Source organism: Fusarium falciforme, chromosome 3 (genome assembly GCF_026873545.1).
Source record: "Fusarium falciforme chromosome 3, complete sequence".
In the NCBI taxonomy this organism is placed as follows: Eukaryota; Fungi; Ascomycota; class Sordariomycetes; order Hypocreales; family Nectriaceae; genus Fusarium; species Fusarium falciforme.
In genome coordinates, this window is record NC_070546.1 from 570,222 (window position 1) to 586,981 (window position 16,760).

At 46.7% G+C, this 16,760-nt stretch overlaps 4 protein-coding genes across 4 annotated transcripts; 2 read left to right on the forward strand and 2 right to left on the reverse strand.

Annotated features, from left to right (window-relative positions):
* Positions 1–6,831: 6,831 nt before the first annotated feature.
* On the forward strand, positions 6,832–7,826 carry NCS54_00349800 (AAA domain-containing protein; the record flags this gene model as incomplete). The annotated part of the gene is made up of 2 exons (XM_053149066.1): positions 6,832–6,898; positions 6,967–7,826. 2 exons carry the CDS (start codon positions 6,832–6,834, stop codon positions 7,824–7,826), a joined length of 927 nt encoding a protein of 308 aa, XP_053005041.1.
* Positions 7,827–7,933: 107 nt separating this feature from the next.
* Positions 7,934–8,398, reverse strand: NCS54_00349900 (Putative gamma-glutamylcyclotransferase; the record flags this gene model as incomplete). Its single annotated transcript, XM_053149067.1, has 1 exon — positions 7,934–8,398. The coding sequence occupies one exon, from the start codon at positions 8,396–8,398 to the stop codon at positions 7,934–7,936; it is 465 nt and encodes a 154-aa protein (XP_053005042.1).
* A 408-nt stretch (positions 8,399–8,806) lies between these two features.
* Positions 8,807–10,041, reverse strand: NCS54_00350000 (Hypothetical protein; the record flags this gene model as incomplete). The annotated part of the gene is made up of 4 exons (XM_053149068.1): positions 8,807–8,959; positions 9,011–9,223; positions 9,275–9,821; positions 9,914–10,041. 4 exons carry the CDS (start codon positions 10,039–10,041, stop codon positions 8,807–8,809), a joined length of 1,041 nt encoding a protein of 346 aa, XP_053005043.1.
* A 720-nt stretch (positions 10,042–10,761) lies between these two features.
* Positions 10,762–11,994, forward strand: NCS54_00350100 (Hypothetical protein; the record flags this gene model as incomplete). The annotated part of the gene is made up of 2 exons (XM_053149069.1): positions 10,762–11,348; positions 11,400–11,994. 2 exons carry the CDS (start codon positions 10,762–10,764, stop codon positions 11,992–11,994), a joined length of 1,182 nt encoding a protein of 393 aa, XP_053005044.1.
* Positions 11,995–16,760: the final 4,766 nt, after the last annotated feature.

The window sequence follows — 16,760 nt, forward strand, 5'->3', positions numbered from 1 at the left end:
TATTTATTTCTTAATTAAAAAATAAAATAATTTATATAAATTTAGCTATATAAGTTAAAGTAACCTTTATTTATTATAAGTTTTTAAGTTTTTATATAATTTATTATTTTTTATTAATAATTTTAAAGTTTTATTTAATTATATCTTTAAAGTTTTTATATTTAATAAAAAAAATTAAGTTTTTTTATTAAGTTTATTTTTAAAAAAGGTATATAGCTTAGGCTTAAATTAAATAAATATATTACTTATAAGATATTTATTAATATATAAGATCTTATTTTTAATATTAATTATCTAAATAAAGAAATATTATTAATATACTTTAAGAAATATAAAAAATATCTTAATATAAATAGCTTATTTATTAAAGGGTTTTAAGTCTTTAGGTTTAATAATTTATTAATATCTTTATAAGATATATTAATAATATTATATTTAAATATTAAGTTCCTAAGATTATAGATTTATTATTATATTAGGTTATTTTATTAAGCTTAGAATATAATAAATTTATTAATTTAATTTTATTATTTATTAATTATTTATTAATATTATTATTATTATTATTTTATAGCTTAATAGAAATATTTTTATATATTATTTATAGATATTTTTATATTTATAAATTATTTTTAAGTAATCTTAGTATTATTATATATATTATTTAAGAGGTTATTATATTAAGTAATTAAATAATTATATTTATTTCTAAGTTTTTAGATTTTATTTTTATATAAGGTTAAAATAATATATTTCTTATTATTATTATTTATATCTATTAAGATATTAAGTTCTTTTAGCTTAATTATAGGTTATTTTTATTAAAGGGTAATAAGTAGCTTATTATAAGAGATAAAAAGAAATCTAATATTAAGCGCTATAGTAATAATATTACTTAGAGTATATAATATATTATTAAATAAAAGCTATTAATATATAATAATTATATATTTCTTAAGAGATAAACTAATTATATTAGGTTTATATTAATAAAGAGTATTAAGTATAGTCTAAGTAATAAGATATAAGTTATATTTAATAATATATTTAAAGGTATTAAGTATAACTAAGTTATATTAATAGCTAAGGTAATTATTATATAAGAAAGTATAATAAGTATATCTTATATACTTAGTATAGTAAGGCAGATTATAATAGATTATATTCTATAGGTCCTAAGCTATTATAATTCTATTTGCTAGATCAAAGGGGATTAAGGCCTATAGGATATAATCCGCCCTAATCCACCTGTAGTTAGTAGGATTATATAGGTCCCTCTTATTATATGACCTAGAGGTTTCTTAGGCCGTGATATATTTAGCCTAATTAATAAAAATATATATAATAGGTATTAGTATTAAAAGAAAGGTTAAAGCTTCTTTTTAATACTTTATTTATTTTTAATATAAGGTTTATTAAATAAAGCATAGATTAAATTAAAAAAAGTATTAATTATTATTAATTATTATAAATCCCTTAGCTCTAATAAGGGGTTAATATATTACTAAAAGCAAGAAGTAAATAACTAATTCTAATAGCTATTTAATTAAATAAAACATAGGTTGTGTTGTAAAGAAGGTATATAAAAAGTAATCTAAAGTCTAAGTTGCTGATCATATCTAATAGCTGTTAGGTCTAACTATTTTAAAGTAAGACTTAGTACATAGGGTACCCCTATAACTAAGGTATATAATACTTAGTGGTGTTTTAATAAGTTTTTATTTAATAATAATTATAATAATTCTAATAAAACTTATTTTTTATCTTATAATAACTTTAATTCTTTTAGCTACTTAATATATTTCTTAATTTTAGCTTATTACCTCTTAATTATAATTATTTTATTAGATTTATTATTAAGTTAAGGTTAAAAATAAATAATATTATTACCTTCTATAAGTCTTAATAAGGGGGAATTTTTAATACCCTTATAGGCTATCTTTAAAAACACTATTTTCTTAAGTAGCTTATAAGAGAAGCTTTAAAATTATTATAATTATAACTTCTTAGGTTATATAAAGCTAGGTAGGTAGAATAGTTATATTATATTAAAGCTTACTAAAATTAAGATAATAGTAGCCATCGCGAAAGATAAAGGATTCCTTTATGCTACCCCGCCGAGAGGGTTGGGGCATATAAACCTGTTATTGCGCGGGCTTGAATAAAGCCGCGTAACACGCTGTAGATATTATATACGACGTCTGGGAGAGTCCAGCATCGGAGCAGCTATCTTTAAGAATAGGCAACCAAAAAAATTAGCCCACGCCAAGTCTATCCTTAAGGTGCCCCGGTAGCGATAATACAATTATCTCTGCATCTCCGAGGTACTAATAGTCAAGGCCATGTCAGAGCTTCATGCGATGAGCCTCTCTATACTTGAAGAAGTGGCGGCGTCGACTTATGGCCTTGCCTAATCTTTCTGCAAGTCCTAGGTTAATTAATTTGAATTTTAAATAGATATACTTAATATCGAATCGCTCATAGTGCGATATATCTATTACATATAATGCGACGAAACGATCATAAGGCGCGGGATTTCGGATGGCCACGCTCAGGCGAAGAAGATAATTAACGACATCGGCGAAGTCGGCAGAAATCTACTCGAGCTCTATGTCGACTAAGTCGCTGTCCTTGGCATCTTGATTTAAGAAAACACCTCTGTTACTGCCGATCTGGTCCTAAGATGATTCCTCCCTAGTGAGAATGGCAATAGCGTCTTCGAGGAGTCCGTTTAGGTCGCGAAGGAGGTTTATGACTTGGTTTCAGATATTCAAAGAGTCTCGGAGGCGGTGATTAAGCGAGCTCGATCCTATGCGATGAGCCCCAATATTACCAGGCCATACTTTAAACCTTGACTACTCATCTCTGACGCCTCGGTCAAAAGATACCGATAAATTGAGCGTGCTTGTTTCGGAGGCGTCGACGGCGTTAGCAAAGAGGCCAAGACAGCGTGTGACGTGACTGGCGATGTTCTCGTCCATTATAGAGCGCTTGTGGGCGAAGCAAGTGATACTCGGTAGAACATTCAGTTCCGGGGAGGTATAAAGACGCAATAAGGCTTCCCCTCTACCGAAAGAGGTCAGTTGCTTACGTGTTGAGCCGAATGTGCAGATTTCCCCGCTCCAGCTGAGGCCTGCCATGCCTAGCCTCACTTTGAGGACCTCACCTCTCCTTCTCACTCCGAAGGCCACCTTGGACACGGTTTCCATCATATCTAGCTTCGAAATCGCAGGCATTATTCTTGGCTCAATACCTCTTGTCATTTCCACGCTCGAGAACTACGGCGCAGGCCTCTCCACGCTGCAGAGATGGCGTAGGTATCAGCGCGAACTGCAAAGCCTAATCCGTAACCGAGAGACCGAGAGGATCAAGCTGCAGAACGTTTGCGAAAAGCTCCTCATTGGCCTAGTTCCACATTCCAGAATCGAAGCCCTGATCAGTAATCCGATGAGAGACCTTTAGAGGGAAGAAGAAACTTTGCGCAAGATCCAATTCCGGCTCAGTAAAGGTTTCAAGATGTTCAAAGCGACGATAAGCAACCTCAAGACAACAATCAATGATATAGCCAGGAGGATAGATTCCCAACGGGGTGGAATAGTTTCAGAGTTTAAGCGGGCCGTCTTCACACTACATCATTCACAATACGCGGACCTCATCTCTGAAATTAAAGACAGCATCTCCAACCTTGAGAACCTCACAGATCGCAACATAGAGCCTAAACCCGCAAGGAGAGGGCGGTCTCGCGGAAAGCTTTTTATTCTACTCTGAACCATATCAGAGAGTCTCTACCGTGCTTTAAGAACCAGTCTCAACTATGCCTATGGACACAGCATTAGTCTTAGACTAGAAAGCCAAACAACAATGGTTTTCCCCCCTGGGGATAAAGACAGGCTAATAAGTTTCGCCACGTTCAAAATCGCCTTTTCCTACTCTAAGAACGCCCAAAACGCGACGATTTAGGAAGAAATCCGGGTCAAACCTAACATAGTAGCTGCGAGAGCAACATTTTCACCCGGTTTACCCGATCCTTCTGCTCGCTCCAACATTCACCAAGGCAAGAAAAGTATCCATTTTGATAGCTCAGCAGGGGGATCACCATCTACAACCCTACTTATCCAAACACAGAGCAGCATGGCAGCCATGAGCCTAAACATGCCCGGGCCTTGCGGGACGTCAGGCATAGGTCTTCCAGTCATGGGGCATCTTAGCCTCTGCGAAAGGATCAAAGTTAGCGGAAAGCAGACCGGTATTAGCTCTTATGGAACAATTCTCGACAACTTAGCACTTAGAGCAAAGGAGTATTCTCTTTCTCCCATCCACTTTTCAGACTACTCAGATAAGCCCTGCCACTCAGTCATCTCACTAAGGGAGATCCTCAAACAAAAAGACGACTCAATTCACTTGCCCTATCGAGACCGTCTGCACCTCGCTATGGTGGCCTCATCGAGTATTCTGCAGCTCCATGGCAATCCATGGTTGCCAGATACCCTCACCAGCAGCGATATCTTCTTCCTAAAGAAGCAGGACTACCCCATCTATTCGAGACCCTTTCTCATGAGAGGCAATAGTGCAGCTGCAGAGAAAGGCCGAGAAGCTTCACCACCATTCTGCAACCCGGCTCTATGGTCTTTGGGGGTACTCTTAATAGAGTTCATTCTAGGAAGAACTCTTGCATCATTTACGACCCAAGAGGAATCCAGCCCTCTCATCGACTACTCCACCGCGCACCGGCTTTTAGGCGAGATTCGGATGGCCAGTTCCAACTATAGAACCGCAGTCACACGTTGCTTAGGAGGAGAGTTGCATAATAATAGTTACTATTCAGGGAGTGAGGACTTTTGCCAAGAGGTGTACTCGGGTGTCATTACTCTGCTGGAGAAAGACTTAGAGAATTCATAAGAGTTGTTCTAGGGACTACCACACGAAGGTAAAGGGTCCAATAGAGTGGTTAAGTATCTATTCGGTGCTCTTGAGTACCTGCCATGGCGGTTTGAACCGGGTTTATCATGAACAACAACGAATATAAAAACCAACACGAGTCAACAGTAAATATGATGGTAATATATCACGGCATATATAATAGTAGCCTTTTGTGCCTTAACCATAGAGGGTTAACTTGTGCAGAGGGAAACCTTGAGTTCAAGATTTGACCAAAGACATAGACCCAAGGAAACATGCCTCTATCTGCAAGCTCATATCGCCGAACTAAAATCTCCCGACGACGGCTAGGGAACAAAGTTTTCCGTCTCTTCAGTGACACAAATCTCGCATGTTTTAGTTTGCGAGGTGCAGTCCGCCAATCAGGACTGAGACAGTGAGAACAACCCAAGCAACCAGCTAGGCATCCATCAGCAGACCCGCAATAACTCATTGCTCCCGGGATTCATTTCATAAGCACAGTTCTTCATTTTTTTTTATAAAACGTCCCTCGTCGCATCATCCTGTCATTGTAAGCAGTTTCCTTCCATTCTCATCATTGTCCAAGCTTCACCATGAGTGTCAACAACCAACTCCCAGAGTGGTTTCTCAACCGCAACATCACCTTGACAGCAAAACTCGATGAGACACATACCAAAATCGAGATGGTTGACACCACCGGAGCGAAAGATATAAAGCTTCTGAATAAAGCTGGCAACGACCAAGCCGAAAAACAGCCTCAAGGCCCTACGAAATGCCAGGTATCCTCTGATACCTTCTCCATATTACGCGACATCCTGGCGTCAGCCTTTGCGCGAAACTCCGAGGGTCGCCTAGACCCAAAACAGTCCTTTGTCATCCTCGAGGGTGGACCTAAGGCGGCGCCTATCGACTTTCTCGACGAACTCGTCAAGGCTCTGGCAAAAGAGATCGGCACGTCCCTGATATCGTATGATTACGAAGATCTCGAAGACTTGGCCCTCGAGTTTAGTCTACAAAGCCCCGCTGACCCTTCGAAAAGCAAACATGATAAGAGAATGGACAAGAAGATGGATTGGGATCCTCTCATGGCTAAGCACTGGTTCTCGTCATCTTCTGAATTTGACACCGACGCGAAGAAAGAAGTCTGGGAGAGAACGCAAAGGAGCTACTCAACGATCCTTAACGCTGTTTCAAATAATCAAGCCGCAGTTGTCCCGGAAGATGGAGACGCAACAGAAAAAACACGAGATGAACAATCTGACTCGACTGGCCAGTTTTAGTCCACGTCCGCGAAGCCGCAACGATGTTGGCCTTGGGAAACGGGTATCGTTTTCTAGGTCGTTTATGCGATTGCATCCAACAGCGACGAGAAAAAGGCCAGACCATTGCGGTTGTCCTGACCATCCCAGCACAGAACGTGCTCGACTGCTTGTGCCAGCAGTGTGTCGACGGCGATCACCTCAATTGGAAGCCTGTTTATAACAACACTTGCGCGACCATGCTTTCCAATCACTTTGTAAACCCGATCAACGTCGGCCCGATCAACTTCAAACACACGGATTACATGGCTTCGGTAAACATTCGCAGACTGAAGCGCATCTTGAGACAGACCATGTCCCATGTGTTTGACCCTAAAATCCTTCATCCACACGCGGACTGGAAGCAGCTGGTGTGCAAAGAACCTGAGCAATGCTTTGGTGATGAACAATGGATCTGGGAGAAGATTTATGGAGCATTCCTACAATTACACGGTCGCTCTTTTGGAAAAGAGAAACTAGAAGCAGCCGATATCCTGGTTGTACTGTCAAGATTAGGTCTTCACAAGCATGAGAAGCCAGTGAAGAAGAACAACCCAGCGCCCCCGGAAGACGTTGGGGGGACCTTGACAGCGAGGAGCCAGTCAAGGATATAAAACAGACCTGGAAGGACAAGATGACAGCCCTTCGCCAAGAGTGTAACCCAGCGGAGCAGAATCTGGTGGATTGCGTCATCAATCCGGGTAAGTCAAAAATCAAGGCAAAGGCCTTCGGCTTGGTACGCCTCATCTCTAACCTTGGCGGCTTCAAGACGAGATTCGGTCGAGTTATTCACAAGTAATCATCGACAACGAGCTCAAGGAAACAGTCTTGCATCTAGTATCCACAGCATATCTTGCGCCCTCGACACCTTCCACCTCGCTCCTCAGTCAGGCCCGTATCAAGGGCATACTACTCTACGGGCCTCCAGGAACAGGCAAGACGCATCTAACGCGATCAATCGCCAAAGAGTCTGGAGCATCCATGCTTTGCGTTGACGGCGCCGCCTTATTGTCCAAATACGTCGGCGAGATTGAGAAGAACATCAAGGCAGCATTCACCTTGGCCTCGAAACTGTATCCCTGTGTCCTCTTCATTGACGAAGTGGACTCTCTATTCTACGATCGCGGAATGGCTAGGAGAAGTTGGGAGCGCGGCGCAGTGACTCAATTTCTCACACAGATGGATGGGCTAGCACAGAACAACAAAGCGCCGTGTGTTATTGTTGCTACGAATCGCCCCGATACACTAGACAAGGCTTTCTTGCGTCGACTACCGCAGAAGATCCCGATCGGTCTTCCTGATACGAAATCGCGCTCCAAGATACTAGGGGTGCTTCTCGAGGGCGAAGAGCTGGAGCCTCTGGTCGAGATTGACTCCTTGGCTCGGGAGACAGAGGGCTACTCGGGATCTGACCTGCGCAGTCTGTGTGCAGAGGCAGCACTGATCTGGGCCATTGAGCATACTGAGGAAGGCCATGAGAATGCCTCTTCGGGTGAATCGGATAAAATGCGTCTTGGGCTCACCCACTTTGCCAAAGCCCTGCAGAGGATTCGACCAAGTGTTTCGAAGAAGGATCTGTTCGAGCTTGAGTCATTCACAGAGAGATTCAACCCGCACTCGGTCCAATAAACTGGGTTTGAGATTATCAAGATTCTTAGATGAGGCAGTAGTTGAGTGCAGAAAGCGGCTTTCTTCAAATGTAGCTGGGATTCTATCCCCATCAATGAGCCGGGATCTCAATCTTCTCCGATCAGTTCCATCCCCTCAAAAAGATCGACCCAGCCGTCTAGTCTTTCTTTGACAAAAGTCTCAAGCTCCCAAGCCTCCGTCGAGACAGCCGCCATGTCCCCATCCCATACATACATATCCCCATCGACCGTAGTCCCATCCTCCAACTCCACTGCCACTGCTGCGACCTTGCAGGTCTCGCCCTCAAAGTCGTCTAGCTTTTTGCGTTGAGATGTTTGCAGCGTGAGAAGGTATCCGTCCACCGTCAAGGTTTCATCGGTGTGCTTGACAACAGCCGGGTAGTCGCGATCCTTGACGGCATATCGTGCGTAGCCATGGACCTGGGCGGGGCGAGCAAGACGGGCCACGGCACTAGTGTTGGATGCATCGCCAGTCAGGGCCCAGGCCAAGAGAGGCAGGGCTCTCAAGGTTCCGTAAACAAAGAGCGGTCTTGGTGTTGGCTGATTGTTCATTTTTGCTGGTAATGAAAATGATGCTTGCTTGTCTGCAGTTTGTGGCTGATTGATGCTGCTCTTCAGATATTCTCCCCGTGTAAAAACTCTGCAGAGCAATGACGGTGATTCAGAGAAAGATAGACGCGAAATTGTTGTTACTTGTTGCGGTGAAAAGTAAACAAACGAGGATGAATCACTTCAGGCAGGATGCATCTTATCACAACCACCAAACTTTGATCCGCAAACCCAACTTGTGAGCAGAGTAGAAAGTCAAAGTCAGATAAACCTTGGGCAGTATTGCAAACAGTTTTCGCAAAATGGTTCTTTGTATTTTTTTCACCTGTAGACGAGCAGTATACGAAAACCAAGTCTTCATAATGTCCATCAACACCTAAGCACGCACTACTCAGTGAGTCATTCATCAACTTATTCTCCGCTGGGAGGATCCAGAACTGCAGAGAGGGGCTGCGGCACACCAAATTCTGGGGTTTGGCCAGGCTTGAAAGTGACCAGCTGAGCCAGGGTAAATCTGTCCCCACCGCAGGAGCCCCTCGAGTTGCTGGTTGCGTGGAAGGCGTTCTAAAAAGCTGTTAGCTGGGTCATTACACTTCCGGGTCCTGAACAACCAACCCAGATTTGGCTTCCATCGGGCGAAGTAAAGAAACAATTATGTCCCGTGCCATAGTTTCCATTAGCTTGAGAGAATACGGGGCCAATCTTGTCCCATGATGAAGCCTTCAAGGGATCTCCTCCGTTATAATGCAGGAGCCCAAGAGCATAGTTGGGCGTCCCGCAGTACGACCCAGAGTAAGAAAGCCAGATTTCTCCGCCGTGGTAAAGAGGCTGTCCTGTCAGCAAACATTTCTGTTGTCGTTTTCAACCAGAATAACTCACATGAGGAGCTTCGTTCACAGCAGTGATAGAATTGGGGTTGGAGTTGGTTGTGTTCATCTCCCAAGGCTGGTCTGGAACAGAAATCACATGCCAACCATCAACCGTCCAATTCTCAGTATCGAGCCGAGTAATGGCGATAGATTGCAAAAGGTCCTTGTTAATAATACTCAACACATGGAAACGCCCCTTGCCGGGGATCTCCAAGTACGTCCCATCAATACTGAAAGCGAAGTTGCCATCTGCCTGTCCCTGCGAACCTTTGGGAGGAACCAGGTCCGCCAGATGCTCGTACTCGCAGTCTGAAGGACCTGCAGCATCGCAACCTTTCAGGACTCGAGTCTGACAGCTATCGCAGCACGGCAGGTCCGCGTTACAGCTTGAGTAGAACATGTACCAGATGTCATCGATCCGGTGTATCTCAGGTGCCCACATGTTTGCGCTGCGGGTTCTGTTGGTGTCGGTCCATATCGTCTTTGTTTCTCCGTTGATGAGATCCCCAAGCTTTTTGGCTTTTGTGATCTCAATGTGGTTATACGTCGTGTATGTTCTAAGGAGCATTAATATCGCATCTCTACACAATTGCGAAGAATTGCCTTCCACGCATCATGTTGCCGCTGGACACGAAAGAATAGCACTTACAGGTGATAGTATCCATCAGCATATACCACAGAGGGATCAGGTCCAGGCTTTCGGATAGGGTTCTGGAAAGCTTGAACTCCAGCCGTGAAAAAAGAGCACCAAAGTGCAAGATTTGTAATTGACTTCATCTTTTGCAAGCTTGGGGATGCTAAAGAGTCCCTGGCCAACTTAGTCTTAGTACTTGCGGACGTGGCTTGCGGATATATAGCTAACCCCAGGTTTGCAACCAACTCCCTCCTTTGCAGACATTGGCGGGGTTAACAATCTGACCACTTGAGGTTCGGTTCCCGTTCTCCCGAGTGGTGCGGTTGAAGCTATTCACCGTTCGAGTAACTGTTCCGCTCTATATCCCTCTAACCTTGTTGATATCGACTGACGCCGATCCCTATAAACCCCTCTTACCCAACCCTATTCGGCCACTCACAGCCCGTCTCCAAAAGTTTCCATAACCTCTTCTCAAGATTGATTGGAGCGCTTGTTTCAACTCCATCTCCGCATCACGCGGGGCCCCGCACTACTACGAAGGTTTACCAGGATATCAGATGTTTTCCCGGGGGAGCTTCCAGAAGAAGGGGGGTTACATCTGAATGCGGAAACGCGGAACTGGGGAGTCGACGTCATTTATTTACCGCACCATTGGCGTGTTGGCGCTAGAGGGACAAGCTCCGTGGTTGCGTCGGTAGACGGCAGATGCGGAGGTGTCAGGGGTATTGCATCACGAGGTTTCTCGTGTTATTAACTTGCCGAGGCCGGAAGGTGACATATTTATTTACTATAAGTAGCACAACAAGGCATAGACATCAAACACGCCAGGACACACAACACCATCGTTGAGTCCCTCTTCTAAGATGCTTGTCAAGTCCCTATTCCTGGGAGGCCTTCTCAGCCTCCCTGCTGTTTTCGCTGCTCCGGCTGCCGCCCCAAACTCCCTTGACAATGCGCCGCCTACTCTCGTGAAGCGTGCGCTCCCAACTTCGACCTTTTCCAACAAGGTCATCTTCTCACCTCCCTCCAATGCCGGCTGGACGGATCCTCGCGTTCTCTACGCCCGTGCCATCCAGCTCTCAGATGGCTCCCTTCTATCTACCTGGGAAAACTACTCCCCTGAGCCACCTCTGGTCTACTTTCCCATTTTCAAGTCCACTGATGGAGGTGTCAGTTGGACTCAGATTGGAAAGATCGAGGACCAGGTCAACGGCTGGGGCTTGAGATACCAGCCTGACCTGTACGAGCTGCCTCGTGGCATTGGCAAGTTCCCTAAGGGTACTATTATTGGCTCTGGCAACAGTATCCCTACGGATCTTAGCAAGACCAAAATTGATGTCTATGCTAGCACTGATGGTGGCAAGACCTGGAAGTTTGTGAGCTCTATCGCTGAGGGAGGCGAGGCTCGACCTAACAATGGACTCACCCCCGTGTGGGAGCCCTACATGATGTATGTGCACTAATCATCACCCTCAAGATTTTGATGCTAACAATGCGCCAGGGTTTACAAGGATCAGCTCGTCTGCTACTACTCTGACCAGCGAGACCCCAAGTATGGCCAGAAGCTCGTCCACCAGACCACCAAGGACCTCCTCTCGTGGTCCGCGCTTGTTAACGATGTGGTCGACGACAACAACTATTCTGCCCGCCCTGGAATGCCCCAGCTTGCTCTCCTACCCAACGGCCAGTACATCTACGTTTACGAAGTATGCGGCACCGACGGCTGCCGCGTCCACTACCGCCTTTCATCTGATCCCCTCAACATCCTCAGCGCACCAGGTCACTCCCTCGTCTCCGACAAGGGCACCCGTCCCGTGAGCTCACCAACTGTCGTCTGGAGCAAAGTTGGCGGACCCAATGGTAGCATCATCGTTAGCTCTGGAAGCCAGTCTGCCATTTTTGTGAACAAGAACCTCGGTGCTGATGGATCGTGGGTCGAGTACGCCACGCCTCAGCCTAACGCGTACACAAGGAGCTTGATGACTTTCCGCGAAGATGATAACTACTTGCTAATTATCGGAGGAGGAAGACTTCCCCCTAGTAGCACCAACCAGGTCAGCCTCAGCGTTGTCAAGCTGACTGATCTTGGAGTTTAGGTAGTTGAGTCGCCTTGGGCAGGCTGACTGTAGGTGCAAGGACAAAACATCCAATGGAAGGCTTTTGAACATTATATAGGCTGTTTTTCATCCAACTACTGCACAAGATTAATGCGGCCCTTATACAATCGTTTCCAGCCTCGCATCGTCGAGTTGATGGCTTGCTTGCGTTGATCCCCAACATGTCGCCGGCTGGCAGCGCCGTGCAAATAGTGAGCTCAAATGCTAATAAAGTCAGACACGAAACTCAAGCATACCAAAATATATTTCTGTTTCTAGAGCTGAACTCCTACCGCTCTAAGCTAGGTAAGTGCTAAACTCGGGCAAAGGGATCCAGAGTTTAGTTAGGTAGGCTTATCTTGGACACCTAGGGGTCCTTGAGCAGACCTACCCATTTTTGGGATCGCCTACCCTTCTAAGCGTCCTCTACGAGGCCAAGTTCTAGGAACACATCCATCCCTGTTTTGGGACCCTAACTATTAAGTTCCTGCTGATCTTATGAGCTTCGCACGGAAGCCGAATTAGGCAAGTGCTGAATGAGGGGGCTATGCCACCTTTATCACGACTAGTTACGACCCGGCTCGGACGTGGACTAATACTCTTGCTAGTAGGTATGAAGCCTCTGGCTCGATGATAAAGAATGCTTTTCGTTTTCACATCGTTTACTGGCTGAGACGATGTTCGATAGTTGACAGCCACCATGTGTTGTGCGCGACCTATGAATCCCGGGCATGTTTCATGACAGCTCCTTGATGCGAAAGTTTTTGATCGGACTGTGATATAGATCATTCTGCCTTGTCGAACGAGATTACAGGAATCTACTATAACATACAGGTCTCTGTGTTTTTTTAACAGAAGGCGGGGTGGATTGGGTTTTCGGTCTACCTAGGATCGTGAGGGGGAGCTATAGAATGGGAGCTGTGCTGCGAGAATAGACCCATTTATGACGCATGCACTCTCGCCTGCGGAGTTAGGAGGGATAAGTGTACAAAGGCCACGGCAAGGAGTAGCCGAAACAACTATTTCATGCCATAAACATCAAGTTCCCGGAGCAGGGTTCGGCTCCGCGAGCGTGGGATCCGCTAGGATGAAGACGGAAAAGACTCGGTACCCCAGACTTTCCGGATTGGGAAGAGATGCGAATGAACATCCCGTCAACTCAGGGATGAACGAACTCTTTACAAGCCACGCAGCGAGACTCTTTTATTGCATGGAAGGCGGGGGAAGGAAGCGGTGTGGCCGTACGGCGATATCAACTATTCTGATTGACGGAGATTCTCTCGTTGGTTATGCTAGTGGGAGGACCTCTAGGTTTCAAGGTTTCTTCGCTTCGGAACCGCTTAGAACTTAGTTAGACAGATTCATTCACTTGGTCTACTTGGCCCGAGTTCTTAAATGAGGCTTTGCCCCCCTATTAAAGATGCATCCTCAAACCACCTCAGGAACCAACAAAGCTTGGAGTCACACGGCTTGACTTGGCCCTCTCCCTGCCACATTGCAATCATGTTGCATCTCTTCAATCTCATACTGCTCCTGTCGTGGGGCCGCACGTGCCTATCATACGCGCCCATGCATAAGGCTCTCAACGACGTGTTTGGAAACGACGAGAGCGTCTCGGTCCTCCACGTCCAGCACTTTGAGCCCGGAGACTATACGCTCTCCACCAACCCTGGGGGCCCTACCTATCCCGACTCTGGGCCTCAGCAACCTACCATCGCACCCGCCGATAAGGGGGTGACGGTGGTCAAGTTCTTCATCCGGACCACTGGGGCCAAGGCGCCGACTGCTCCGGACCCCACGGCCGGGACCGATGTAGGGATCGAGCTCTGGTTCCCAGACCCCGAGAACTGGACGGGGCGCATCCTCCATTTCGCTGACGGCGGCTTCATGGGCAACCCTCATGTGACTGACCCCGACTCGGCCACGTCCGGAAACACAGCCACCTTGTACTCACAGTGGGCGTCCGACCACGGCTTCGTTGTGGGCATCACAGACGGGGGTCACTTCACCGCGCTGGACAATGTCACCTACATAGGCGTTGTGGACACGTCATATCTGATCAAGGATGGGGAATATAACGTCGAAGGATGGAAGAACGTGGGCTGGCAGGCCGCGCACCTCCTCGCCGTTAAGTCAAAGGAGCTGACCAACGCCTACTACGGCCGCAAGCACAGGTCGGCTTACCTTTTTGGATGCTCCACCGCCGGCCGTATGGTCTACGACGTCGCCCAGAGATTCCCTGCCGACTACGACGGGCTCCTATCGGTTGCCCCCTCAGTCACCGGCACCCTATACTATCCAAGCATCGGCTATACCACCATCGTGGTCAATAACGATGGCCTCTCCTTCACCCCGACGCAGCTCGAGATAGTGTCTCAGAAGGCCATCGCACACGGCGACACGGCCATCACAGGCCAGCATGACGGCTACATCACCGATTGGCAGAGCAACAGCTACAACCCCGAAAAGGACGCCAGCATCCTACGCGTCGAGGACGGTGGCAACTGCACAGACGCCTGGGCCCTCTCCATCGCTCAGGCCCGCGCACTAAACAAAATCTGGTACGGTGTCACCTCGGACGGCTCCTATCCAGACCCGGCCGAGGACAACGGCACGGGTCTCAAGCGGCCCGACTCACAGGTGTACTGGGGCAAGCTGCGCGGCACCCGGCTTCTGTACGTCACGAGCCCGTCCTTCGTCCCGGGCATCTTCTTGCCGGTTGCCTTCCTCAACGAGAGCCTGGGAGACCCGAACTACTTTGTCAACGGCCGCAATGCCTGGGTGAACATGACGTACCATGATTATACGCAGTACATGCTCGCCGGCAAGGCCATTGACGACGAGGTCATCCACATGAACTCGGACAACCCAGACATCAGCGAGTTCAAGCGCCTCGGCGGCAAGATGATCACCTACCACGGCCTCGCGGACACGTACTCGCCGCCGCCGCATACGGTAGCCTACTACGAGAACTCTGCCAATGCCACGGGGGGACTGCAAGAGGCGGCAGACTTCCACCGACTGTTCCTCGTCCCCGGCATGGGCCACTGCAGCCCGGTGTCAGGCTCCGCTGGCCAGGCCAATATCCCCTTCCCGCAGCCTGAACAGTTCATTGACAAGCTCGTCAGGTGGGTGGAGAAGGACGAGGCGCCCCGTGAGGTGGTGGCTACATCGAGTGATCAGCAGGTGAGCCGCCCCATCTGTGCGTATCCGGCACTGGTAAAATATGACGGACACGGCGACGTGACAGCGGCGGAGAGCTTCTCGTGTCCTGAATAGTGGCATGTTTGAGCCAGGTTGTTAATGGCGGCCCCAAGCGTGTTGGCGGCATGTCGTTCAAGTCGACAATACTACGCCTACAGGTTCGTTCGGAGAACGGAGGATGCAAGCTAAGAAGGGAGAGCAGGTAATCTAGGAAGGCCACATACTTTGAATCACATACATCCTTTGAGACTGTTCTGTTGTCCGAGCCAAGCCCCGATATGAATCGACGTCTCGAGAGGTGTGCCAAGACCGCTTATCCCCAGGCGATTGAGGAGTCGAAATGTTTCGTTGTCCTGCTTCTAACTCCAGGTCCTGTGTGGGAAGGAATCTTGTTGGCATCAATGCAGGGGCCTCTCTCCTCCTGACTGTCCTTTTGTTTCGTTACCATGGTGGCTTGCAATTAACCGTTGAACAATTCGCAGATCAGTGGTTGAAGGGAATCTCAGCCAACACTGCTGATAGTCTTCATTTCGAAGGGTATTTATGTCATGAAACAAAGAGATTGCCCCATTATTATGATATGAATAAGATTGAGGCCCGATCAAAAGACTAGAATGAGTGCTAGCCTATCTTTAAATCTTGAACAAGACTCCAGGACCTTCTAAGCAGCCTCAACATTCAACTCAATAGGGTAGTAGTAGTCAGGAGCGCTACTGTCTCCAATGTTCAAAACGCAAGCCGACCCTGTGTTCCTGGTATACAAATTGTTCCATGTACCAGGAGCTGGTTCGCAAGTTGCAAAGAATAAATCACCTGGTTGGGCCTCGTGGATGACGGCCGGTATGGATCACGTAACCTTTCGATCCTCAGTTTGCGCACAGGTCAGGAAAGCCCGCGACAACGGCTGCTCGCTGTCGCAGGTGACGACCTCAGCGGGGACGTTGGGGTTGTAAACAGTTCCGGCGTATTGCCCGCAGAGTACCAGCCTTGGTTGTTGATCATCCTTCCCTGGTCATCGATGGCGAAGGGGCGTACTTCGAGACCGAAGTCAGGGTCGAAGGAGGCTGAGAAGCTATCCACGTTGGATGTTCGCAGGCCCTTGCCTTCAACGGGACCCTGGCCGGTTGCGATGATGCTAAAAGTGGGGATAGGGACCCAGGCAGGTTCAGTCGAAGTTGTGGGCGTCGTTGTGGTCGTGGTGGCAATCGTCGAATGGGTGATGACCGAAGACACAGATGTCTCGATCGAGGACTGGGTGAAAGTGGAGGATGCCAACGTCTCAACCGACGAAGAGGCAGAGCCAACCGAGATGGTTGATTCAATAGACGTACCTGATTCAACGGACGAGGCTGAGGATGTATCGATAGACGCGGCCGAGATTACAGCTGATGGATGTCATCCTAGGAGCTAACAACGAGGCTTGAGTACTTGTTTTGATAAGTCACACGATGAGTCAGACTCACTAATCCTACATGGGCCTGCAAACGCAGAGTCACCGGCCAATAGGCCCAAAGCAAAACGAAGGAAAGCTGCAGATCGCATCGCAACTATTGGTAAAAGAG